Raw genomic sequence first — 25,315 nt, 5'->3', positions numbered from 1 at the left:
CCTGTGGAAGCATTTTTGAGAGAGATTATAGAATAATAGACAGTATTTTCAGATACAGTAGTTTCAGAATACTCTCAAGCTGCCAAAGTGTTACAGGCTTCGAAACAAACCAAAACTGTTTTCCTGGGCTTTCGAAGGCAATAGTCTTGAAAGGAATTCAGAGTTACCATTTAATTCATTTTTTGGGAGCATTTTACGTCTTGATAATTAGAATGCACTCACATTTTTTAATACTTTTTTTATAAGGTGGATTTATAAAAATAATCTATTTTGAAAGCAGAATAACTAGAATTGTTTAATGGTTACTTCCTTAAAAACTTGTTCATGGTACTATTTGATTTTATGCTGTATGCCTAATATTTTCCCTCTCCCTCCATTTGTAGATCATCCAACAATACTAAGGGTTGATGACAGGCAGCGGCTTGCTAGAGAACGGAGAGAAGAACGAGAAAAGCAGCTAGGTAAGGCCAACTGTGTTGGGTTTTTTATTGTTTGGGGGTTTTAATGAACTATCATTTGCATGCAGTGTTTTTTCCAGTTTACTTTTAAGAGCATTCAGCAAACTGATAGTGCTAGATACGCAATAATGTCATTCTAGACACACTATTGCATTTTTAAAGTAGATCTTTTTTAATTCATGCACATCTTGGGATTCATCGTTGCTATACCTGTCACATTCCTATTACTTTTGTGGATCTGAATGAAAAATCGGCTGATTTCTGAAATAATGCAGGGAAATGTCATTGTTGTAGATGGAAGCTTGAAGTTTTAGAATATTTCGCCAATTAAAATTAGACTACTTAATATGTTGAATGCATCCTGTATTGCCATACGGTAGAATTGCAGAACATGTTGCCAATGTATGGTTTGAATATTTCTATATAAGCTTTTTTGTGCTCAATATCTTTGGTTACCTGAGCATCAGCACCTATAATGCTGCTCAAGTGAATAGTGAAGGTTACATAACAAGTGACTAGTGATGGGCACTATACTGAGTGTGGTAGTAGGAGAACTATAGAATTATGTGAAGCAAAATTGATGGCTTCCTGAAAAGGATATTTGGCTGCCAACAACACTCTGTGGTAATTGGGAGGTTGGGGAGCCAACTGATTTGTTTGCATGCTGTGTTCTTATGGCTTGAGAAACAGAGGTTTTTTATTTCCATTTCATAGCTTCTGTAAGTTTATAAAACTATTTCATAACTCCAATGAGAGCTATACTGCTTTTACTAACCTGGAGAGCCATGATTTATTGCCATCTAGGTTTCAACAGCATTGATATCCAGCACCTTATAGCATTGTACTAACCATGCATGAATCACTAAGGTTGTTTTGGAAGAGTAAAGGAAAGATTTGGTCTTCAGTTGCTCAAGGGGATAACATGCCCTTGATATTTGCCAATCCCTAAAAAGCTTCTCCTGGAGTTGAGTCTAATGCTATGTGTAAGGTTAGTTTCTTCCAGTTCCACAGCAGTTAATGGCTCATTCTGATTAGCTTGTCAGGTGATATTTCCATGTCTTGAAATTATTTTTTTTCAGGTTCAGTCCTTGTGTAGTAACAATGCTTTACTCAAGTGCAGAGAGGGATGCTTTCCTTAAGTTTTTCTGAACTCTAATTATTCTAGCTATTGATAAATGAACATCTGCTACTGGAAGGACATGACTTCTGTTGAGAAACGTGTCATTTTGTGTGATGTTTTAAAAGTAACATCAAATTGTAGGGGTTTTTTAGCTTGACATAGAATGCTGCATTCTGAAATGGGAGAGTTCTGCATGTCCCCATGATGTACCAGTGTATTGTGTGTTCTTGCATGAAGAATTATTTTGAACTAACAAGAAAATTGAAAGCCCCATTGTACTTTCATCTATGTATTTGTCTGCTAACATTATGATTTAGGAGCTGTCTCCTGAGATTTTTTTGTTCCAGTACAGCAAAGCAATGATTTTTGCAATGGCATGTAAGCTTCATTTTTTTTAGTGTAGAAGATAGATAATCAGTCACTCATGTCATGTGAACCATAGCAAAAAAAAAAAAAGCCTCAGCTGCCTGTCTTAAACATCAAGTTGTATAATGTTATTGCATAAATGTGCCTTGCTGAAAATTAGAGTTGGATTTTGTTAATACAGGGACATCAGCTGTGCAACAGTAAAACAACTGAAGGAAGGGGTTTTTTGGTTTTTGTTTTTTTTTTATTTTTTAAAATAGAACTGAGTTGGATTTAAACTTAATTCCTCTCCTTTTGATTCAGGGGATCTGTCAAGTTTAGCAAAGGCTTCTTTTTAAGCAGGAATTGAGAATTTCAGACATACCTCAAGTGAAATTACTCTCCCTTTCTCCACCTAACAAAGACAGTGTTCAGTTCTGTGAGTGTAGAATTGGCAGTAATCTTTAACAATTCTTTGTACTTTCAGTAACTTGAACCACATGAAGTCATGTTATCCATCTTTTCATGAAAATTAAGTTGTTCAACCCTTCTCTTGAGATCATGTGGACTTCCAATTGAATAACAATTATTTATTGATCAATATTTCTGATGTTATGGAAGAGTAAATTTGAGACCTGTTTTCCCCCTGCCCCCCTTTTTGTTTACTCTTAAGGTTTCTTTTTTTGAAGTTCCACTGTGCTATGATAGATGTGCTTGCACTGGTATAATGAGTCAGTGTGTGCTCTGTATTCTTGAAGATTTGGTTGCACCTGGCAGTGGTATTTTAGTAGTCTTAATCTACTTACCACACGTGGTTGTCTAGTTCTTTTAATGAGAGTTTAGAGAGGAAAGATGAGTGCTGTCATTTTGGTTGTTTGGATACATATAGCGTATGTGTAGTGGGGCTATCAATGTCTGTGTTTCTTGAGGATCATGTTATGCTACCTAATTGAAAAGAATGATTGAAAAGGCTTCTACAAAAAATGTCCCTTTCACTGTAGTATATTCATGTCTAGTTTTGGAACTTTCTCTATGAAATGTAGAAAGCACACAGGGACATGTATGCTATTTCAGCTAATCACCCCATCAAGAAAGGAGAACTTTTTAGTTCCTTCTCTGTAGAAAAGGCATTATCTTTTAAATGCCCTCCCAGCACTTCCAAAAGATGAATTCTTTGGATTTTTTCCTGTGCAATTCATGTTTTCCATAACTAAGAAGTTGTATCAGTTTGGGGGTTTTACCTTTTATACTTAGACTTGCCTTTTCACATGGGCAAAAATGAAGGAATATGCATTAAGTTTCTTATTCCCTTGACCACTTGGTAATGTGTGTTTTTGAAATGTGCATTCAGACCTTTAAAGGATTATTAGGGTAATCTTTACTTAATAATGCTTCCAGTGTGTCACTTGCTCTTTAGTAGTCATGTTTTCATTTTGTACTGTGTGTGCTAGCACTCCTTCCCACAGTGTCTATGCATGAAGTTAACATCTGTCCTTTAAAATATGAATATCAGATCTCTCTGTGTGACACCAACCCTCTTGGGTTTTGCAAGAGAGGAATCCCAGGAGAGGGAGCACTAGGTGAGGGTGGTAGCTGTTAAATAGGGCTGTTCTTGGACGACAAAGTGAATGGGGTGTCACAGTTTTCCTGACTCAGCTTGGCACTATGGCTCCTTTGCATGTGTCAGGCTGGGTGGTTGTGTTTGGCATTGGAGACATATGTCAGAACTGAGTAGTTTGTGAAGACAAACATAGTAAATGGCCTGGTCAAACTGAGAAAGTTTAATAAAAGCTACTGCTTGATCAGTAGTGGGGCTTCACACTTGATTCTGCTATATTGGTTTTATCAGTACTGTCAAATTAAACAATGCTAAGAACATTTCCTGGTGCTGAAACTCAATTGTTCTTGCTATTAAACTGTTCTGATGGATCCTGGCAGGGAATTGGCTCCAGCTAACTTGCTGTCTCTTTGCTGATTCCCAGATAAGGTTTGGGAATTGGCAAGGGAAACCCACAGGCTTTTCCTCATGTGTTGGTTGACTACTGTCATCATTTTGAAGGGTAGAAATTAAGTAGTATAGGTGAAAGTTGTTCTATGCCATTTGATCTCATTTGGCCACATTCCATCTATTAGCATAGACCTGGATCTCTGTAACTGTAAGGAAAAAACAAAATGTGTTTCTCAACAGGGAAAACAGGGGTTTTATTCTGGGAGTCTAAAGTAGAAGGCTAGCAAAGAGAAAGAGTTGGGGATTGGAGATTTCTTGGTTTTACTTCACAGTATCTCAGTCCCTGATTCTTGAGAAAACTATTTTAAGTCTTATGTCTGTGCAGGCTTTATGTACCCTAATCCTGCTTGAAGAGTGACCTTTTTTATCACCATTATGATCCTGACAAGGACACATGCCTCATTTAGTTTCTGGCATTGGGGACAAAAGATGGTAATCCTGCCATCTGACTTAACTCTTTATTTAAAGAAATGTATTATCAATCTTAGTTTTTAGAATATGTCAGAGTTTCAGGTTGGCTAGCTCCATTAAATTCTTAATACAATGCATAAGCATTAAAATAATATTTCAAAGATTGCATTATGATACATATTCCTCTCCCATTTGAAAGTGATCATTAATAAAATATCACATTAATAAAAATTACAATTTTTTTCCTGCCAGTAAATTCCTTCTGGCTTTTTGGGGCCAGAACTATATCTAACGTTTCCACAGTCAGAAGCTGTGAATCAGTGACCCTAGTATATGAATTATTTTGGGATGTCCTCAGAGGACTCGAGTGTCAGAAGGGTTTATTTGACAAGAAAACACTTTTTAAGGAAGATTATTTTAACAAATTCTGTGCTGAATGTCCCTCAGAGCATGGTTACTGGGGAAGGGTTGGCTTAGAGAATTTAACATAACTTCAGCTTTAATTACAGCTCTGAAGTTCACCTTCTAATTCATTCAGTCAGCCATTGCTGTGGAACATCCCCACTTCTAGGTATGGTTAAAGCATCACTGATCCGTCTTTCTGCTAATGCAGCAAGGAGACAATCACAGTCTCAGACAGTGCAGAGCTGGCAGTGAGGAAAGGTGAAACAACGGTCAGAGGAGAAAGCTATTGGTGAGGTCAGTGCTGTAAAGTCAGGAAAGATAAAAGCTGGAAAGATTGACAGTGACTATAGGATCTTTGTTCAGGTAAGCTGTCCATCCAAGGTGGATGCAAAAGGCAGACTGAGAAAGCATGGTTGTAGACTCATCTGCCTTTATATAGCAAATAAATCAGAAGAAGACCTAAAATGAAGAGACAGCAGAAGAGATGGCAAAAGAGGAGGTGGGGAGGGACATACCTTGCTTCACAGGGATAAATAGAAAATAGAAGCTTTGACACTTAATGCATGCTCCCCCTTCACTCATAGCCTAAAACCCCTGCAAAGAATGGTGCTCTGTGTGTGCAATTATTAGAGAAAGGAGCTACAAAATTAGTTCCACAAAAGAAATGTGCATGATATGCAGGTCATATCTCCCGCATTAAATGAGTTAATTCTAGTGTAAAATTGCTTGTTTTCAAGTCTTACGTGTCTTGTAATATTGGAATATTTCTTTCTTGATTGACCTTGTTTTCTTTTGCTCTGTTATTCACTTTAGCGGTGACAGAAATACAGTCTTAATTATGTTGCTTTCTAATCTAATCCAGCATTACTAGTTTGCAAATAAGCAGAAGGTATTAATCTTGGGTTTATGCTTTAATTTTGTGTCCTTACATCACATGATTGTGTTCAGATTTATAGATCATACTAAGTAATGAAACAGAACAAGCATAAGGATGTGACTTTTGTTTATATTTTCCAGCTTTAGTGTAAATGTTCCTATGCCATTTAAACTTTCAACACACAGGTGCTATTGGAACAACAGCCAAGCTGTCTTTGAATGATTCTTGCATTTTGTCAGACAATTTATATTATTTCAAGGGAGAGAAGTATCATGAAGTTGTTAAGGCTCAGCTCTAACATAAAGCATTTTCTTGGACCATACCTGTACTGGCACCCAATATTGGCTCAGCATCAGGTATAGGTATTACCATAGCTTCTGAAGGAGCCATCATAAAACTAGGTATTTTCCCCTTGCACATCCTGCAAATTGCTTGCTGTTCCAAGCTGACTGGACTTTTTAGAAGAATCTTTGGTTTCCTGTAGGCTTATCTGCTGATTCCTTTTATCAGCAAAGCATTTGATGTATGTGTTGCTCTTAATACATCTTGCTGTGCTTCTAGAAACACACATATGTATTCAGAATAGGGCTTAATTTCCCTAATTTTTCCTTTAGAGTAGGCTTTTTTAACCATTGAGTGAACTTTGGGTTTTTTGCCCTAGGATACAATTTGTTAATTTAAGTGTGCCAGGAAGAAAAGTTTCTGCAACAGCATAAATAGGGACATGAAAATGAAATAAAAATGGTATTTAAGTATTTTTATTTTTCTTGAAAGTATCATCATATATCCAAAGACACTAGCTTATGTCATTGTATATACCTGCCTTGTAGATGGCAAAAGCTGAGCCCTTAAGTTCATGCAAGAATGTCAGTAGTGCATATAGGAAGCAGTGAAAACAAAGCAGATATTCTCCACTGATGCTTTAATAAAAGAAAATACAGGAAGTAATCCTTGAAAAAAAAAATTAGAAATGCTTTATGTACTTATTAAATACTTGGTCCAAGCATAAAATTAATAGCTTCTTCATGTTAGCAAATGGCTGGATATTTTCTATTGTTTTTGCCTGTAACTAAAAGATGAGAGAGGTAACTTTTATATTTGTTTGAAGTCAGATCTATTTCTTTAGTTATAATTTATTCCAGTTAGCACTTCCATTTGCCTTGGTTAATCCATCACTAATGTGTGTTTCTGTTACTGAGCTGTCTTCCCTTATCACAGAGGTATGATTTTATAATCTCTCCTTTGAGGAGCAGAAAGCTCAATATTAGTGTTCTGTCTAGAGGTTTAGCACTTCCCAGAAGTGAGAGTGTATGTGAAAGTTAACTCTTTAACATACCGAAATATTTAAATGTTTTCAGCTTCTCTTCCTGAATTTAGTAATGATTTTTCAAATGTACTGTTTTCATTACTTTTTTTAAACATGACAGGCTGAACCTTGTGGAAATCACCACAAATAACACCCCAAGAAGGTGTAACCGTTTACATTGACAGAAAGATCAATCTCCATGTCTTTTATAAGCAAATTAATATTCACATTAATTAAAGATACTGTGTTTTGATTCTTTGCTTTTTATCATTTCTTGTGTCCTTCAAGAGCGCTTTATTTTCAGTAGTGAACTAAAGCGCTTTTTCATGCTGGGTTGCCATTGTAAGCTGATTCCAGACACAAAAGATCCAGTTGATCTCAGGATCTGTAAAAGTCTTTTGGCTCACTGTAATGGCTTGTCTCAATATAATCATTAGAGACCATAAACATGCTGCAGCTCAATGGACTTTCATTAAATATGTGCTACTAAACTCATTAGGTGCTCTTAGCTTTTTCAAAGTGAATGTATGTTTGAAAATTTCTGCAGAATGCTATGACTGAATACCAGCTTTGAACTAGATTGTTTGGATTACTTAGTGTGTTCACAGTCTGTTATGTATTAAAGAGAATAGAGTGGGTGCACTGTTTCTTGGTGTTTGGTTTTCTTTAAAAGTTAAAACCTTATAAGCTCTATGTCTGTATATATCTGTGCAATGCTGTCTGCAAAATTGCAGCAAACCCTCTAAACGTTTCTGTATTGGAGTTGAAACATAGACTCAGTAGACTCAAATAGGAAACAACTGTGAAGATGAAAACTAGCAGGAAAAGCTTCGCATGAAGTTAATTATACAGAAAGTACAGAAGGAAAGAGTAATACCATACCATCCAGGAATGGCATTTAATAGTTATTTAATGTTGCTACAGTCTAGCACTAATGAATTATTATTTGAGGAAAAAGAAGAAGAGAAAAACCTAATGTTGAATTGGGAAAAATTATTAACAGAATTGTGTTGTTCACAGTGTATTAGTTAAGTTCTGTTCAGATTTGGTGTTATGAAGTAAAATATTTTACCTGTTCAGACCCATAGCCTCAGCCTCTGAGTGTCTGTTCCCTTCCTTTTGTGTCCTCGTGAATAATAAGCATGATTTCCCAGCTGTTAGTTTGGCTAACAGTCCAGGTGCTGGAACTGACATTACAGACACTTCTATCATAAGAGGTCTGTATTGATCAGTAAAGGTGGTGATTAGTTTTGTCTTTCTGTTTATTAGGTTTCTTTTTATGATAAAAGATTATGACTAATTATCATGGTTTGTGCAACGGAAGTGTGCTTACATCTGACTTATGCATTTTAAACTAACAAAAAATCCTTTATTTTGGATAGAAACTATATGCTCAACTAATTTAACTATTTCTGGTGGTAATTCATAGTAAGTAAATTCAGATTAAATGAATGTGTGAGGAAGGTACGTGATGTTTTAATACATGAGGAGAGACAGGATATTACCCATGTTGTCTTAAGAAAAGTAGTTCAAAAGTCTTTTAATTTAGCTTCATTATTCAGGTAATATTAAAGACTTCATCATATATAGCATGTTAATTTTTTTATTTCTGATTTTTGTCACAGCTGCAAGAGAATCTGTCTGGTTAGAAAGAGAAGAGAGAGCCCGGCAACATTATGAAAAACACTTAGAGGAACGCAGAAAGAAGCTAGAAGAGCAAAGATTAAAGGAAGAGAGAAGGCGAGCTGCCGTAGAGGAAAAGAGAAGGCAGAGATTAGAAGAAGATAAGGTAAGAATGAATGTAATGAAAACTCTTTCACCATAAGATATAGTACTATTAAACTTTTTCTCTGAGAGTTGGTGGAATACAACATAAGCCGTGGTCAGTATAAGAGAGCATGCAAGAGGATTTTAAACCTTACTTGCACAGATACTGCTTCTTGAAGTGCCCTTTGTGAATTGGATGAAGCTAAGATGAGCATCTCTGAATTACATTATATGGCATTGCACAAACTCATACAGATAAATGTTTTTTTTTTGTCAGTTCTGTATGGTTACCTGTTAATTCTTAGCCATTTAGTATAAAGGTAGCTAAATATTAGTTGCCCTAACAAAACCTTTAGGAAAGTGAGTGTGTAATAAAATATGCTCATGACTGATTTGCCTCACTTAAGCTGGGAACTGCATGCAGTGTGATCCTATGTAAGTCATCTTATCCTTGTGTTTTGTTTTGGGATTATTTTGGGTTATTTTGTTTCCTATCTCTGCCATTGTTCTAGTATTTAGTAGGTGGGAGATACAAGGTAAGAAGTGGCCCTGGAGAACGTTTGTGTAGTGACTGCCATTAAAAGGCCACTGTTTTCTCTCTGCAGTTCTGAAGGTTTCAACCAGATCTTACCATTCCAAAGTTACAGTTAATATTTTAACTTACGGCTTAATTGCTGCTTAATGCTCTTCCAGTGTGTGTCTTAGTAGGCAGCACATAAGGTTGAACACAAGTCTAAGCTGCCTGTGATGTTTTGTCCATGTTGAGGGTAGCGGGTTTGAAGAGAAGATGAAGTTAACAATGCAATATTATCCAAATGTATTATCCCGTTGTACTCAAGGAACGACATGAAGCTGTTGTACGTCGCACAATTGAAAGAAGCCAGAAGCCAAAACAAAAGCAAAACAGGTGGTCCTGGGGAGGAGCACTACATAACCGCATTAATAACACAGGTAAAGAGGGAGACCTGGTTTGCTAGCCAGTTTCCCTGCCCTGCCAGTTAACTGGAATTTACTCACTTCTGTTAAAAGGAAGGAGGATTTGGTGTTTGCTGGTTTAAATTCTTTGCTCTTAATCATCATATTGCTAGCAGTGGCATGTTTCTGGCATTCTTGTGTAGCAAAAAGGTAACAAGGAGAAATCTGACCAAAAGTTGAAGCTTGTTTCAGGAGCTGACTAATTCTCTTACTCTGTCTTGCTACAGCTTCTCGCTTCTGATGCTTTGGTGTTGTTTGTGTATGTGTGGGTGTGCTTGTGCTGTGTCAGTCTTGTGATATGAGCTATTGTGTGCATGGGTCAAGAAATAGGTCTGGTGGAAATAAGCAAATATTAAGATTAAAACAGACACAAGGAAGAAAAATTATTCTTTGTAATAAGCTGTCTGTATTTTGTACAGACATTCTGGGAGATAGAAATTCCTTTTGCCCCCTATAAAAACTTAAAAATGGGCAAATTAAGTGAATTTTAACTACATGCTTTTTCCCCCAGTCATTTTCTCTAACTTAATCTGCAAATCATGAATGTCTGTATGCCCTGTTAAATATGACTTGAACCCAAAAAGAGAACTCGTCCTTTATTTCTTTCACCAGAAAATGGTAGTTAGAATTCATATCTTCCTATTCTAATGTATACATTTCAAGGTGTCCAACCTTTCATCAAAGAGGGCAAAAAAAGTTGAGGAAAGAATGCTCTGAAATCTGCCATATATAAGTTCAATAAACAGTTATTTCTCATTGAAGGTTACAATTTTTGCTTAACTCTGTATGACTTATTTAATTTATTTTTTTTTCCTTTACTGTGAAAAATCATTGTCTTGCGTTTTGTCCCTAGGTTATTTTTTTGAATCATCATTCACCTTTCTCGATTTAGCAGGCCTGGAGCACCACTTCAGATCTCTGGGTGGTGCTAGAAAACCTGGTACATAATTGCTGTGGTTTGTTGATTCCTTTATCCATAGCTAGTTCTCAGGAAGTGAGATCATCAGTAACTAAACCACCCTCATGTAGTTGCAATGCATGCTTAACATCATGCTGATAGATTAGAACTGTTGTTAGTAGCAGATTTTCTCATTATTATTTGTTTTTACTGTGGAGAGTTACTACTGGCTGACTCTAAAGATCTGGCACAATTCATTGAAGTGAAGCATAATACTCTGTCTTCTGCAATTCAGGGAGACACAAGTTGAATATTTTGGTCTATTCTAAAACCCTTTTGGCGTTCTACGTATACACAGGATTTAAAATTATTTTGCACATGAACATGGACATACAACCAGCTGCACTGGCTGATGTGTTGCTCATGGACATTTTTATTCTTTTTTTTAGAACACAGAAACCATCAATCTTCTAGGCAATGGATTGCATTTGCCCTGCTCTGCTTTTAAAGGATTCATACACACACAAATCCTCATGCTAAATTTCATTCATTTAGATAATGTTCATTGATACAATAGATTTGTTTGCTTGCCAAAGTACAGGAGATATTTTTTTTGTATTGTCATTTTTCATCTTCAGAAAGCTGCTTTGTGCAGTATATCCTTTATGCCAAATGTTGAAACTTCTTGGCTGCACTGATATGCTATGCATTTTCTCAGCTATAGATTAGATATAAGAGATCAAAATCTCCATCCTATTCCCACGGATATTGTTCTGACAAAGACCTGTGACATGTGGAGCCTGAATATCCCGTCTCTAGTACTGACTTGCACACAATACTCTCAATATACTATATAGATCGTTGTGGGATATTGTTGCCAGCCTACACGGGGCTGTCTTAGCTATAACATTTAGATCTTTGCTTTTAAACCCCATTTCTGAGTTTTATCTCCCTTCCAGAACCCAGTTTGCTGGTTCTATACACTATGGAAATATTTTGTACACAGTGGATATACTTTATTTTAATCCACTAGGTCAGAACAGATAAATACAATGCTGTTGTACTTGTCATAGATAAACAATTGCATCTTGTCTGCAGTATCTACTTTAGATCCTACATGAAGTCCTTGGATTGCAACCTGATTGAATGATAATCAATGAACAGAATATTTTAGATGTGAAATCTAAATGATTTTGTGCCCAGTCTTTGAGTCACCTGTACAATGTCTGCTGAGAAGTCCACTCTATTTTGAAAGTACTTGTGGTAGAGCAGGAATGACCTAGTCATGTTTTTCTCCTCCCACTAGTGAGTTAGGAACTTGCACTACTGCATGTGGGCTATCAATTAGCATTATCTCCATTTGTTTTAGATCCAAACAGGCGGTCTGTTTCAACAATGAACCTTTCGAAACATGTTGATCCAGTCATTAACAAGCGGCTCTCCTCCTCATCTGCAACATTACTAAATTCTCCAGACAGAGGTACAGTTTTAAAGAAAAAAAAAAGAAAGAAAGAAAGAAAGAATGTTCTATATTGATGTATTACTTTGCACAGAAACCAAGCTTCTGAAGTAATTTTCTGTACTTCATTTAAGTGGGAGTAAAAAGACTTTAAATGTGAAAAGTAAATGGTTGAATATTTTTTCATATGAGAAGTAATATATATTTCTTGTTCTTTAAAACAAGAACTTACCTAAACAATCTTACTTTAGTGAATGATAAAAGCAGTGCTTCTGTCAGGTTTTTAGTAAATGAGGTACAGCTATTGAAAGAATACATCGCTCCATAGTGCATGTAATCATGTGTGACCTTTTATTTGCATTAGGCCATTTTGTCATGATTTTGTTTTCCTTTCTTCCTTGGTAGTAGTTCTTGAATACCTAAGAACACGTTGCATGAAGCTTTCAAGCAGTTATTTTATTACCATTTCTGATTATTTTTATTGAAGAGGCATGTGTGGTTTTTATATAGTCTGTTTATTGACTTTTTTATGTCATTACTCTTCAAAGATTATTTTATTTCAGTGTATGTTTCTGTTGTTTAGAAGTCTGCACAAATTATAAACCATCAAGCATTTGGAAATTAATGTATCTGAATTGCTACCTCTGTTCTGAGGATTTATGAGATTGAAAGACTGAGCTTAAAAGAGTTTTATGAAATAATCTATTGTACAATGTTTGCAAAGAACTTTACAGAAAAGTGTTCGGTAGGAATTGTTTGTCCTCTACAGAGAATGAGAAGTTGTGTTCCATTTCAATCCAGATAAATACATACTTTAAAAAACAGTTTCTAGAATGGAATTTTAGTTGTGTTGTAAAACTGATTGGTATACGTCATTATTTGTGTGCCTTAACTGAGGGTCATGTTTATGTGTATGTTTGTATGTGTGTATCTGGTTGATTTGGATGAGTCATGTTAATCTGAGTGGGCTAATCTAGTTGAAGAGTCTGGTAACTTGCAAAAAAATACAGCACTACAGTAGGAAATAATTTATTCCAAAACTCCAATGATTTTTTGCTCTAAGCATTGAAATCCAGTAACTTCAATTTCTACTAGCTTTTCAGGTGTATGTATTGTTTTGCAGATGGTTTCTGTTGTTTGCCAGGGGATGCTTCTTTGAGAAAAAATCTTAAGAGGGTGAAAGAACATCAGCAGACATTAAATATGTAGTCTCTTGTGGACTGTAACTCATTGTCTTATAGTTTCTGCCACCCATTCAAATTTAGAAGTTAGAGTGAATACTAGGCAGCGTAGCAGTGGGGAAAGGGAAGGAGCATGGAAAAAGTGATGGCCATATGTTAAAAACTTTAAGTTTTTGCTTGGCATTTCTCTTAGAACAGCACAGAACTCTGAAGGAGTCCTTTATGTCTTTCAGGACTCCAAGACAGAAAGCAAATCCAAGCACTGTAAGTGCCTTCTTTCTTGTATGAAGTCATATGCCTGAATCTAGTTGAGCATGTATCTGAAGTGACAGTGGTCTCTCCAGTGGCCTCAACATCTTAAGGCAAATGCTTAAAAGAAGGCTCTGTCTGCTCCCCTTTTTCACCTTCCAGAGTGCACTCAACCACACTTTGAGTGTAATGCATGCTCCTGCATGCAAAACAGTGAGCTGGAGAATTAGGATGATAAGCTTACCCTAAGTGGCTTACAGCTGTCATCAAGAATTTCTTCTGTTAAACAGCACCTTTTTATGATTTGAAGGACAGGAATTATTTTTTATTTTTGCCCAGCAAAAGACCAAAGTTTTCATTAACAAATTGCCCAAAGAATGGTTAATTCCATTTCAAATATGGTATTGGTATATAGCTCTTTACCAGAATTTTACAATCGGGCAGCTTCTCATCATGTTGTTATGTTAGTGGTACAGGTCTGAGCAGTTGAAACTGTAAGAAAATGTGAACTCATGTATTCAGGTTGTTGACCAATATATTTTGGTGACTGTGCTCTTTAGGGGAAATTCAGCAAATAGATAATATTTTAGATTAGGTATGAGTTACACACTTTTAGCTTTGAAAAGCAAAATTTGCACCACAGTTATGTTCTTCCTCTTCTCTACTGTGCTATTCCTTTCAAATAGGTGAAGGTCTCAACCACTGCATCACTGTTGTTTGCCACCTTCATGGAAGAAATTCAGGGACTCCAGAATTGTTTTCTGTTGAAAGAGAATCTAAGCATAGAGTAGTTTTGCCCATCTACTCTTTAACATGTTTGTGGCTCTGTATGAGCAAACACCACTGTTACCACTGGTCTCCCCTTCGTGGTGTTCGTCAGGAGACCTGTTCAAACCCTGTCCCCCATCTGTTTCTAGGATTAATCAGATGCTGCTGTTTGCTTACTTGCAATTTATTGTGCTGCTGCTGAGATAATTTTACAGTGTTCAGTTTGTATATCCTGAAGACAAATATAGATGATTGTAATCAATTCACTGTTGCCAGTTCCCTGGGACTTTTTGTGTTTTTCAGTTACAAATTAAGCTATAAAGATATTTAATCTGTTTAAACTAATCTGCTTGTAGCTGTGGCCAGGGGTACTTGCTTGCACTGGCAACCCTATAACGAATGGACTTTCTGCATGGAAACAAGGAGCAAGCAGCCCTAGGAGTGATAGCCTAACACAGCATGAGAATAAAAAATATTGTTTCCCTTTGTCTGTTAGATAGTGTGAAGAGCTGAATCTTGAGAACACTGCCTTCACCCCCCATCCCCAAGGTATTAAAAACAAAAAAAGCAAGAAAAAACCCATCAACTGATTTAATTGCCTTAAAGTTGATCTTATTGTTTCAGACATTCTTTGGTTTTGTTCCATTTGCTTCAGTGTGAATTTGACACCAAAGCTGTTCAATGCGTTTAGGTGTTAATACTCTTGTACTTGTAACAAAGTGGGCAAAAGTTTGTCTGTTCTAGGCTAGCGGTGATGCTGATGACTGGGAATATGTGTTAAAAATGTCAAATATGATACTTTTAGGGAGCATCTGAAGTAGTCAGTATGTGATGGCCTTGATTCATAAAGCTGAGGTTTATTTAAATGAACTCTGATCTAAACCAATTTGGGACATCTAGGGAGATGGCTAAAAGTATTTTGACACCTCTGAATCATGCCCATTGCTTATATGGAGAAGAGAGTTTTTGTTGGTCTCTCTTAGCTCACTGTTTGGTGCATATCAGGTATCTCACTCCCAAAACTGTCTCAGTGCTGATAGTTGGATGCTGTGGGCATACCATTGCTTCCAGTATGTGGGTATAAGCTCCTCTGTGTTAGGGACAAAGACAAAAGATTTAAACCATACTCACTTCACTAACAAATGGGATAGGTGAGACGTGACAATTCAGTGTTCTAACTCATCAAAGCTGTGTCCTCGTGAAACTGCTTAATCTCTGGGGCCCCATATAGGGTCTGTGCTGACCCACAGGGCCTTATTGCATTGTGACATTTACTTACCAATAACTTGCAGCTGTACAGATGAACTCCACAAAATTGATCATGTACATGGCACTGATTTATTGGCCTAAAATTTCAGGGATTGCTTTCTGAAGTTGTGTGATCTTTGTGTTAAACTACAGTCTAAGAGTTTCTCCATACTCATGCTTGTGAGCCTCACCTAGTAAAGCCTGAGACCACAAAAAAGAATCCATTGTTATTTAACAGTAGTTTTAAACAGTGATCGTACTGAGCATGGTGCCTGGAGAAGAAAGGAGGCAAAGATTTTGCTGTTATTTCATCAGTTTAAGGGTAGTTCTGTGATTAAGGGTAGTTCTGTGATTTCCCCCCCCCCCCTTCATTATTAAATTACAAGCTTTATGATAATGTGTGAGCTGTAATAGAGGTCTCTGTAGGCTATTTTGTGTGTCTGTAGAATCTGTACCAATGCAGAATGGAACTATTAATCACAAAGAGCTCTGGCAGCAGTACACTTTGTAAGGACACTTATCCAGAGAGCCTGCTGTGTTTGAGAGTCCTGTATTTCTATAGTAATGCCCCTTATTGAGTTAGCAGAATTTAGGGGAGCAATTTGAGAAGTGAAAAACAGCACTGAGGGCAGATTAGGCAATTAGATTTTCATAGGATGAGATTGAGATCAGCCCCTCTTTTCATGGGGTCTCAGCATGGAGTAGATTAAAGACAGATTCAGAGTTTATGGCTATTAAAAGTGATGGATCTCTACCTTTAAAAATGCAAATTTATCTCAAGTTTATTATAGCCAGCCACAACTAATGTGTTAAGAGGCTGAGCCTCATTCAAGCTGCAGTTTGTTTTGTTGCTGTAAACACCAAGCTAAGGCCAATGAATGCTGAGACATAAGAGCACCTGATTTCCCTTGCAACATTAAGGTTATTACTATGATGTAGACTTATTATAATGAACTAGTATGGGAACTAGTTGGATGGTGATTTTTTTTTGTGATGTTCATTATCATACTATTTGTTGCATCAAAGAAACACCTGCTTCAATATAAAAAATAACTTATAGGGCTCTTTTGGTTGCTACTTCACCATGATCCATGTTTCAATAGTATTTTTTTTTAAAGTAAAGAAATTTAAAATGTAAATGCAATATATTGACAAGCTAAATTTGCATTAAGCAATATTGGGGAAAAGCAAGTCAAAGGAGTGATTGCAGCCTGGTCAATATGTAGTGTGTTTTCAAAACAGACTGACAATGCAAAAAGTTGACTTTTGCTACTGTTCTAAATTGAACATTAACATTAGCAGGTTTTGGGGGCTTTTTTTGTCAGAGAATTAATGATGGAATGTACTTACTCTATTCTGTAACTTAGTGTATTACTGAGAAGGGTAGCTGCTGAGCTTGATACTTGCAGTTGAGATGCATTGTATCCTTTTGTGTTGTTTTGATAAAACCTTTCTTTGACACAATTCCCTGTATTGTATTAAGCATCCTTCTTTTTTCTAGCTCAGCTGGCAGACTTTGGAAGGTGTTTTAGTGATTGGTCCTTTTTGTAACTCTTTAGGTGTAGGAAGAGTTTGGAACTTAAACATCTCTGTCAAATTCTATATGTAGGAGTGACAACTGTTCTCCTAGTACAGAAGTTGTCCCATAATCCCTGATAGGGAATATCATGTGTGCAATACATCAGTATTAATTTGATAACAATTTGCCATAATGGTACAGGCAGTAACACAAACTAAATGTTCATATATATGTTTCTATAAGAATTCTGTTACTCAAAGAGGGTAAGAATAAAATGCAAAGTACTGAATAATTGTATGCTTTTGATCTCGCAGGACAGGTTCAAGGTTTTCATGGTATGCAGCAGTGATGAGCTAATACTAATACTTCTACAGCATGTATTTGTCTGAAGTGTTTGATCTAACATGTTGCTTGTATGGTGCATGTTCAGCTCGCCGCCTACAGCTCAGTCCCTGGGAGAGCAACATTGTTAACAGGCTCCTGACGCCCACTCACTCGTTCCTGGCCCGAAGTAAAAGCACCGCTGCACTGTCTGGAGATGCAGGTAAACCCACAGGAACAGAGGCTTCATGTCACAGACATTTATTTTTCCACATTACCTGTGGGAGGTTGTAGTTATTGATCTAATTATGAGCATACGGTAGCATCCCAAAATGAGCTTGCATGTCCATGATTACATTGCATGACAGCATGACAGCTTGCTTGTACAGTTGTTTGTTATGCCTCTTTCTCTGTCTCCAACCATCTCTTTCTTAATTTCTGTTGTCTCTTCATCAATGCAATAAACGAATACAACACACACAGGGCAGCAGTGTCACACTCTCCATGGCTATCTAAGGAAATGCGCACAATATTCTGAAGAGCTCATTCACTACATCCACTGCTAAGGCTGTGAGCTGCTTCCTGCAAAGGATGGTTTCATTCTCTATAAGGGCACGTACCACATGGAGCAAGTTAGACTTCTAGAAAGATAGGCCCTGGTTGCCATGGATTTAATCCATGTGAATTTAAATGTGCAGATTTAGTGAGGTTAAAATAATTATAAAGTTCTCTGCCAGCCCCAGAACAGGTCTCTTGATATACTTACTGAGGTGAAAATTAACATGCAGAAATGTAAAAATATTTCTAGGTGGTAACTTAAAGTCCAGGGAAAATGGTATTCCAAAGACAACCAGGGCATACTTGTTTATCATGTATTTTAGGCAGGTGACAGCTGCCTTTTCTTTTATCGTGGTATGTTTTATGACCATACACTGGGGACTTGATGATTACAATAGCATATCACTGCACATGGAGAATGCTTAAGTCTAGGCAGGTCTCTCTTGTCTGATAGGACAGGATTTTTATTCTAATTAAAGGACACAGAACATAAGAAGGAATAGAGATCTGGTAAGATTACTTTTAAAGGCGCTTTCACTTAAGAGCTCTTATAAGTAATGAGACTGCAATACATTTCCACAGGGGTGGTGTTGTAGAAGCAAAAACATAGAGGATATTCTGCAAGCAGTGGAATAGACAAGTACAGAATTCCTTTTAACTCTTCACAAAGAACAGCTGGTAAAATGAAAAGCTAATGTCATTTACCAAGCAGGATATTGGAAATTCAGCTCTTTTTTCTTTTTTTTAGGGAAAGCATTGCCTTAGTTTCATAAGTGGTTACTTTACTGAAGCAAGCATGAAGATTTTCTTTTCTGACTGCTATTGTTGGTTCTGTGCCATAAGCTCTAAACTGAGTAGCATATTGCAAATATTGCAGGAATGACTCACTTGTCAGTTATCAGTATGAGGTAATTCCCTGAAATGCCTTCCCTATGCTTACTGGAACTGTACCACCCGGAAGAATAATCCATCTGCTCGTTGTTTTCCAGGTATTATTCTCTAGGAGCAATAACTGCAGTCCCTTCATGCAGGATGCTTCCTGGAGATTAATGATCAGGTGGTGGTAATGGCTCACAGCTGTGCTCTAAGCACTCAACTCATCCCAGCCTGTCATTATTCCCTAGAAAATTACTCTGCCCTTTGGCTATAAAGATAAATTATGATGCAAAAAAAAACCAAAATCAAATTAAATATGGATTCACGTCCTTACATTTTAAGTGAGCTGTTAGGGAGGTCCAACATAAGAATATGTCTGACTCTTTTTCTTCAAATAACCCTCCGAAACCAAGGTGTTTTTTAAATAACTCTCCACAAGCTCCTCTGAGCAGATGTAATCCTTTTGGTACAGTATTCCCTGGGAGTGCTTCCTGAAGCGTTGTTTGGCAACATCACAAATGAAAATCATCTGCTTGTCTTTTAATACTTATGATATCATCCTTGGTGGTAACTTCAGATTATCAGGGTGCAGCAAGAGAATTGATTCACAGAATGTAGGAACCACATAAATTATAGGGTGTTTTAAAACATACGTTGTGCCACTGCCTCCTATCTGGTTTAGATACACTCAACCAAAAAAAAAAAGTCCCCACAAACAAAAGCCCCTCATTTCTTGTTTCTTGATTTTTATTTATTCTTTCAAGTCAGTCATTTTATAATATCTCATTAAACAGAAATTCCTATAAATGATAAGGCAAGTATGACTGCTGTTGCTGTTACACTTACATGAGACACTTTTTATTCATGATGTTAATCTCTTGGTACAGGAGAATTTGCAGTGTTAGTACTGTTAGATCTATGAGCTCCTCCTGTACCAGCAGCTGTACTGTTGTAAAACTAGAAGAATTAACTGGATGTGGAACTGCATTCTTTCAAGTGTGCTCAGAGGGGGATCTACAGGCAAGAAATTTTGGGAGTGCTTACCAAGAAAACTGAGGATGTAATTCTCTTGCTTTGGTTTTTTTTTTGTTTTGTTTTGGTTTGTTTTTGTTTGTTTGTTTGTTTTGTTTTGGTTGGTTGGTTTTGTTTGTTTTGTTTTTGGTTGGTTGGTTTTGTTTTGGGGTTTTTTTGTTTGGTTGGGGTTTTTTTTTTTTTTGGATTTTTTTTTTTTATATAAAGGGGGATAGGGAAGATACCATACAGATGCTCTGCTTTTCCTTCCAGTAACACGCTGAATAATAGTAATGCTAAGACTGTATTAAATGACCAGGAAGGACAAACAGGAGCAGGCAAATAAATCTCAGCAGTAACAACATAGTTTTCCCTAGTCTCCTCCTTCAGTTAAATCAAGAGAAAGCCCAAGACTACTTTGCTGCAAAAAGTTCCTCATGATACATTTTGCACTGTTACAATTCTCTTTGAATGTATAATCAGAACACTGTATATCTGATGATCTGTCATTGGCAGGAGATCTTTCGGTAATAGTCTTTTGTCCTTGTGCAAACCAATGAAAACTGCTGCCCTGGTTACTCAAATATTAATTTATAAGTTGATTTGTTGTTGTTAGCCTGCTTTTTGTAATGTGTAAAATAGTTTGCTTTGAATAATGTGTTTGAGTCAACTGTTATTCTGGGTTATCAAGGAATATTAAAAGTTCTTAAATGGGTGGGTTTCAAATAGAAGCCTTCAAAAAGAAAACACATCACTTGCTAAAAATTGTAGACAGCAGTTTCATTGATTTCCTCAGTGAAGCTGTTTTGTATTGTTACTGTGTTTTGATGTTTGTGTGTGTCTCCTTTTATTTTTCTCCACTTCCAAGATCAATTAATAGGCATTGTGATTTTAGTTTGATAGTTTTCTGTTCCGACTGCAATTGAAATTCATGTCAATGTATATACTAAGCCAGTCAGACCAGTCATTGTGTCCACTGCTTTTTCACCAGTTGTATAAAACTAACAGAAAACCATCATTATTTGCTACTACTATGTGGCATACTTCTTGATGTATTCGAAATATTTAGTTTCCAAATTGAAAAGTACATGAGTGTCTATTGAAATGGTATCATTACTGTACGTGTGGCCAAGCTAGTGTATCAAATGATGGTTCTGACTTGAAAATTAGTCATTCCTCTATGTATTAATACTTTCTTTCTTTTCTGTCTTTCTCGGTTATTTCTGTTCCTGCTGGCTTTCCTCTGTCAATTCTCCAATGCTGCTCTGTAATTAAAACTAATAAATAACAAAACCAACCAACACCGTAGTTATCCCCATTTGTCCCCGTTCAGCATCTTGCAGCCCCATCAGTCCTCTGTCCTACAAGGCCATGAACTGTAGGAATCCAGGAGACCGAACAAAACTTTATGCCTCTACTGATGCTGTTGGACGTAGGAGAACAACGCATCTTGCAGGGGTAAGCATGCCAGATGTATGTGAGTGTCTCATGCCATCACTCACTGATTGCATTGCTTGTTAGGACAGGAACAGTTGCAAAGATACTTGATGACGTCTGATCCTCCCCTCTGTGCTGTCCCCACCCCCTCCAATTTGTTGGCTGGATTTATAAGTGAAATATAGTACATTATGTGGTGATGTGGCCTGATTGTGCGCAAAAGAATCCATGTAGGAAACCACCCGTGTTTTCCAAACGTTCATGTTTACAGAGTGGATGCCTTAGCTTCTCATAAGGCACAGAGACAGTCACAGTGTGTGTTCCTTTTTCTCAAGTGGATTTTTTGCTGCCTTTTGAGGCCTGAGCTGGTGTTGCAGCATTTCCCTTAGTGCCACTTGTTTTTCCCAGCAACCTGTTTTCACAAAGCCCATAGAATTTCCTATCTTCTGATAGCAAATTCAGCTGAGCCTCTGGGATAAAGAGGGGGAAAGGCATGCACTGGCATACATAAGCACATACAGTGCTATCATTTTAGCTTTACTTTCTTAGGTGACTAGGCTAGTAAAGTTTTCCTCATTGAGAAGGAAGAGGTTGGTTTGTAAGCAAGGCTTCCTACAGATCACCTGTTCATTCTGAACGATTTGGTAGCAGTACTATGAATGATCTGTGCTTGCAGGGAAAGTCAGAACAGTGTGATACAGGCAGACCGAATACATGTTAACTGTGCTCCAAGCCACCAAGATGCAGTCCTCTCCAGTTCATTTGCTGAACCTGAGCAGTTACGTTTTCCCTTGTGCCCTATGGCCTAAGTTTGTTTAGAGTGTGAGAAGAGTAAAGTCATCTCTGCAAATGGTACAAGTGTTTGTGCTTTTGTTGGGCCTGGTGGGCAAAATGTAAAAAGGCAGTTTTACTATTGACATCCTTGATGAAAGCAATGTTAATGAAAGTCACATGAATCATAGCCAGTACTTGATCTTCCAGGCAGATTGTATTTTACTGAAGTTTTAAGTTAAGGCATAACATCGGGATGTATCCATAGAGAAATCTCATAGCATACACGCAACACGTATAGTGCATTGCAATCTCCACAGCTATCAGTTTAACACCTCTTGGCTCTTTCTCTTTGCAAGTGGTTTGAGTTTTGGGGAGTTTTGTGTTGTCTGGTGAGGGTTTTTTGCTTTGTTTTGTGGGGTTTTTTTGTTTGTTTTTGAAGAAGAAAGGTTAATACATTTTGGTGGAGGATGCATTATAAAAATGTTAATACAGAGGGACTGAATTAACTGCTGTTTTCAGTAGCCTGTATGGTATGGAGAATCTTCTTCTATAAACTTTTGTAGAAATTCAGTTTTTTACTTTACTGATCTTAACAATAAAATTCTGATGCTCTGTTTTTGAGACTAACAAAGTAGATCCAGTATAGAGAGTTATTGCTAGTGAGCTGAAATTCTTGTTCATTTTAATGCATTTGTTCTGGTTATGTATGTTTGATAACTCAAATGATTATCATATTAATCAGTAGATATCTGGTAAATTGTACTGCCAAAGAGCTAGCTTGAGTAATGAATTTAGGATTGAGACCATCTATTGCTAATGCTAAATTGTGGTTTTGGCAACTTTAATTGTAAACATGATGGTAAAAAGAACCCTCTTGGATTGAGGAATATAAACCAAGCATGCATGCACTTGTGAAGTTTTTTTCAGTCCTTCTTTTTCAGTTGATAACCTGGTTTTCAGTTCAGGAGATTAATATGGCAGAGCTCTCAGCTAGTGAGGCTCTAAAGCAGTCTGGTGCATATGCTGCAGGGGTTGTGCTTAAGGCCCAGCCAAGATGGTGACCAGCAGCCCCTCTGCATCATATTGGCTGACTCACAGCTCAGTGACCTCTCCAGTATTCCCACTTTTCAGGCTCCTGGAGTCTGAGCTCATTATTCCAAAAACCTCCAGTTTTTCATCTATAGTTAGAATAGATGAAGTATATAGATGCCTAAATTCTGATACATTACTTTAAACCAATAGTTCTATTAATACAAACCAGAAATATATATATATAAAAATCCTAAGATGGGAAATAAGGAAAATGAGGAAATTGCTACCATCTATAAGAATCAATGGAAAGAAAAGTATGTGGTGTGAAATCATCCAAGAAGAGAAAGAACAGGATAAATGTTGTACCATCTAACTATTCTATGATTCTGTGTTTGAGAGCTTTGAGTCTGTAGTGTTCACATAGGAGTATGAAAGCAAAAACCTTGTGCTATATATGAGCTGTGACTAAGTGTGAGTCTGTGTGTGTGTGGGGGGAGTGTTTTTCTCTTTCTTCAAGTGAAATTCTGGGATTATGGGAAGTAGTAGAAGATACTCTGTGTCAATCAGCAAAGATCAAACCTTAAAAGCTAATTTTTGCCTGTTAGAAAATAAGCCTCTGCAAATTAGCTATTATGCCTTAGGACAGTAGAGAACATGATTAAGAAGGATACTTTTTGTCAAATGCATATTTACTGTTAAAGATGGTGACTGATTACAGGGTCTGTATTAATGAACTTGTTAAACAGGCTGTAGAAACTACTGACTCAGCACTGCTTTTTCTCATCCCCCCATCCCCTCATCCTTAACTGAGCTTGCTTTGCTTTCTTTAGCCATGTGAACTCTGGCTTGACTTTTGTCTTTTTGTTTGCTGAACTATAGACTGACAAAAAAGAAAAAGAGAGAGACCATTTGTCATCCAGCTTCTCAGCCAGCTTTAAAGGAGGTCATTTTTCTTCCAACCTCAAAGCTAGATCACCAGCTCCCTCTCCAGTTTGGTAAGCCAAGTACACACTTAGCTGGAGGTTGAGCTATAGGCAGCTTTGATCATTCTATTAATTAAATGTGAAATAGTACAAACTTATTTGGTGATGTAGATGTTTTCTCTCTGCAACAAAGGAAAGCGTTCTGCTTTTAGAAAAATATTACTACTCTGAGGAAAGGGAAGGAGAAGGAAGATACTGGTTTCTTCCCTTTTGGCTGGGCTTGGTGCTCACACATATGGAGAGTTGCGAAGAGAAGCATTTTGCATTAAAGTAGTGAGATTCTCCAGGAGTCCTGCTTGATATCAAAGAAATAGAGATGCTGTTCTATTTTTAGCCATTGTAGTTGTAGAAGGGATGTGTAGGTGGTGTCCAGCAGAGCATGCATGATAGTGATTATCGCTCTTTGGTTACACAGGCATGCATCAAAGTCTTTGCCTTTTTTGCCTGGCACACCCAAGCAGATAAATTCCCCACCTGGTTCTTCCAAAGTTTCCTCTGCTCAGGCACGTCCTCCTTCTCCTGGCAACATCCGGCCAGCCAAAAAAGAGGTCAAGCCAGAGAGTGAGAAAAAAAGATCAGAAAAGGAGGCTGAAAAAGGCAATGAGGAGAGGACAGAAGAGAGTAAAGGAGCTTCAGCAGGTACTGGAGAAGCTGCAAGTCAAGAAGAACTTGCTGTCCAGGCAGAGCTCCCTCAAGGTAAGAACAGACCCTCCCTTAGGTTAAGGAATATCTAGAGTCTATTATGTTCTTCCCCTCCTCTCTCTGAAACGATGTAGCTTTCAGTACTTTTCTATGAAAAAATTAATCTAAATTCTTCAGAGTATTCCTGCAGATGTATGTTCATTGCAAAATCTGTAAACAGGTTGCAGCTCTCCTGTTTGTAAAAGTTGAAACAACATGCACAGTGTGACTTCTCAGCCCTCTTCTCTGTCCTTTTGGACTGGGATTTTGTCCCTCACATCATGACACTACTTCTTTTCAAACCATTGAAGTAGAATAATAGTGATCTGAAGACAGGAAGCCATTACATAACATAGTGTGAGCAGTGAAAATGTCTACCTGTGCTAGACACAGTACAATTGTACTGATAACACCACTAGCTTACCTGTGATAATTCAAAAGTACCGCACCATGGCACAGATTAGCAGAATAAAGTGGAATGCAGAGGTGGAGTACCAAGAGGAAGAGTAGAGAAGAACAAGCAGAATTTTTCAGGGAAAGCGAATTATTAAAGAACAGACAAACAAAAGAACCCCACACCAACCCTGGAAAGCAGCAAGGCAGAAAAGGATGTACACATAAAATAAAATAAAATAACAGTTCTAAAGT

The 25,315-nt window shown here is 37.2% G+C and overlaps 1 protein-coding gene across 4 annotated transcripts in view; it reads left to right on the top strand.

The window, feature by feature from the left end:
- The window catches only part of MAP7 (microtubule associated protein 7), a 111,522-nt gene that overhangs the window by 68,203 nt on the left and 18,004 nt on the right, over positions 1–25,315 (top strand). For all 4 annotated transcript variants that reach the window (XM_031053994.2, XM_031053992.2, XM_031053991.2 and 1 more), the window contains 8 exons: positions 384–461; positions 8,556–8,719; positions 9,537–9,648; positions 11,940–12,050; positions 17,425–17,538; positions 21,094–21,218; positions 23,883–23,998; positions 24,402–24,682. In XM_031053994.2, the coding sequence (XP_030909854.2) occupies positions 384–461; positions 8,556–8,719; positions 9,537–9,648; positions 11,940–12,050; positions 17,425–17,538; positions 21,094–21,218; positions 23,883–23,998; positions 24,402–24,682 (1,101 nt within the window). The remainder of the gene's footprint in view (positions 1–383; positions 462–8,555; positions 8,720–9,536; positions 9,649–11,939; positions 12,051–17,424; positions 17,539–21,093; positions 21,219–23,882; positions 23,999–24,401; positions 24,683–25,315) is intronic.

The sequence above is a fragment of the Melopsittacus undulatus genome, chromosome 3, assembly GCF_012275295.1.
Source record: "Melopsittacus undulatus isolate bMelUnd1 chromosome 3, bMelUnd1.mat.Z, whole genome shotgun sequence".
In the NCBI taxonomy this organism is placed as follows: Eukaryota; Metazoa; Chordata; class Aves; order Psittaciformes; family Psittaculidae; genus Melopsittacus; species Melopsittacus undulatus.
Note: the sequence above shows the minus strand (reverse complement) of the source record. Positions and strands in the feature narration are given on the sequence as shown.